This window comes from Daktulosphaira vitifoliae, unplaced genomic scaffold (assembly GCF_025091365.1).
Source record: "Daktulosphaira vitifoliae isolate Bord-2020 unplaced genomic scaffold, ASM2509136v1 Scaffold_1067, whole genome shotgun sequence".
Taxonomy (NCBI): Eukaryota; Metazoa; Arthropoda; class Insecta; order Hemiptera; family Phylloxeridae; genus Daktulosphaira; species Daktulosphaira vitifoliae.
Genome location: NW_026100627.1, coordinates 1 through 2,520, shown reverse-complemented (window position 1 = coordinate 2,520; position 2,520 = coordinate 1). Strand labels below are relative to the sequence as shown.

Genomic DNA, 2,520 nt, shown 5'->3' with positions numbered 1-2,520 from the left:
TTTTAATTGCTCATTCTATAAAAAATGGTTATAATATTTATCATCCAAATTTGTATAAGCTACATTTTGTCCAATAATTAGACAAAATGTCAGAATTATTGTGATATTGGTTTGTGTTCCCCACTTGTCTAAATCCAGCCTTAAATTATGTTGAAAGAAATACTTTGAATCAGTGGTGTATCCAAGAAGTCACTAAATTTTATTTAATATTAAATCCTTCCATTAAAAAATCTCTGATTTGTCATTTGATCCATTAAAAATATAATGCACTGGTACAATTTATTATCTATGAAAACTCTTCTAGTATTCATAAGTTTGGTATAAATAATAGGTATGGAGGAAGAAATGCAGTGACTATGTTACCAGGAGGAGGCATTGGACCAGAGTTGATGAGTTATGTGAAAGAAGTTTTCAATCATGGTGGTGTGCCAGTTGATTTTGAAACAGTTCAGATAGATCCATCGAGCAATAGTAATGATGATTTACAATATGCTATAACATCTATTCGAAGGAATGGAGTAGCTATCAAAGGAAATATTGAAACTAGAAGCCTAGACACTGATATTATATCTCGTAATGTAGCTATACGTAATGAACTTGATTTATTTGTGAATGTCATAAATGTTCAATCTTATGAAAATGTACCCAGTAGACATAAAAATGTTAATATTATTATTATACGTCAAAACACTGAAGGTGAATATGCTATGTTAGAACATGAAAGTGTTTATGGCGTAGTTGAGTCAATGAAGGTGATTACTAAAGAAAATTCTCAACGTTTAGCTCGTTATGCTTTTGAATTGGCAAAGAACAATGGCCGTAAAAAAGTCACATCAATACATAAGGCTAACATTATGAAGTTATCTGATGGTTTATTTTTAGAAACATGCAAAGAAATGGCAGAAGAATATCCAGAAATACAATTTGACAATATGATAATTGATAACTGCTGTATGCAACTTGTGTCTAATCCACATCAATTTGATGTTATGGTTATGCCGAATCTTTATGGGTCAATTGTATCTAATGTAATTTGTGGTCTTGTTGGTGGAGCTGGTTTAATATCTGGCCGAAACTATGGAGATCACTATGCTGTTTTTGAGCCTGGAACTAGAAATACAGGTTCCTCAATCGCAGGTGCCAACATTGCTAATCCTGTTGCCATGTTAAGTGCATCTGCTGATATGTTAGAACATTTAGGACATAAAATGCATTGTGAAATGATTAGAACTGCCATTACTAAAACACTCACTGAAGATTTAGTTCACACTGCTGATTTAAATGGCACTGCATCTACAACAGATGTAGTACATAATATTATTAAGCATGTTAAAATCTTAGCAGGTAAACGTGTGTGAAAAATACACATCTACTATTAATAATAAGTACTTTTAAAAAAATGTTAACTGATAGATTTAAATTTCTTAAATTGGTTTTCTAACAAACTCTCTATTATTGTAAATTATTTCAAAAAGTATGAAAATTAATAAAATATCATTTATTATTTAATTTTATATTTTGTGAAGTAATAGATACCTACAATGAAAAAAATCAATAACTAGTTCATTTTATGATTTTTGTAAACATGTAGTTATATAAAGACGAGAAAAGCTTTGTAAAAATATGAATTCATGCTTATATTTAATTGTGTTTTATTATTAAATAACATTTATTAGTGTGAATATTGCAGAATAATTTAAATTTAATTGAAGAAAAAAATTACCAAATTTTAATTGAAATAATTTTTATTAATTCATTCATTATCTATTAATTTTAATTATATTAAAGAAGACTCCAACTAGCAGGGGTTTCACCACAGATTTGGAAGACGGTGGTTATGGGAGCTTAGTAATTTCTATAGGAATTACATAGATATTAATAACACTTTGTTTAAATGAACATAAAATATTATAATTGAAAAATGATTTTTTATTAGCATAAGTACAATTTTAATATATCATTATAAGTGGCCACAGACAAAAAAAAAACACATCTTAGTAAAATTAATATCTTGTCAACTTAGCATCGAAGCTAAAAAAATAATGGTGTAAAAAATTAACAACGATTTAACTAAATGTTTTTGATATATTTTCGTCCCAAAATAAACTAAAATCATATTCTTCATGGAATGACATCAGTTTCTCTTTTGACAGAACAAATCAACAACAAAATTACATGTCCAACCTACGCTTAGTACTTTTCAGACACAGGTCAAAAGGGGAATCCGACCTTATTATAAATATGTCAAAAGCAATTCTACAATTCTAAATTCAAAAAACTAATAAAAACTAAGCCGCTACCCTTCAACTCCTACTACCAACATATTAGAGGCTTAAACACTAAACTCAATCTGTTAATATCAACTTACCTTTTAGCTTCGATGCGAAGCTGAGAAGGTATTAACTTTACTATGATGTTTTTGTTTTTTTTTTTTGTGTCTGTTACCACTTTTTCTCAGCTCTCACCAAACCGATTTCTTTCAACGATATGTCAAAAGATCACAAATTGTATCTAGTCGAA

The 2,520-nt window shown here is 28.8% G+C and overlaps 1 protein-coding gene across 1 annotated transcript; it reads left to right on the top strand.

Moving 5' to 3' along the window:
* Positions 1-313: 313 nt before the first annotated feature.
* Positions 314-1,514, top strand: LOC126909736 (isocitrate dehydrogenase [NAD] subunit gamma, mitochondrial-like). The gene has a single exon (XM_050692165.1). The coding sequence runs from the start codon at positions 357-359 to the stop codon at positions 1,356-1,358; it is 1,002 nt and encodes a 333-aa protein (XP_050548122.1). The 5' UTR covers positions 314-356; the 3' UTR covers positions 1,359-1,514.
* The last annotated feature ends 1,006 nt before the right edge of the window (positions 1,515-2,520 follow it).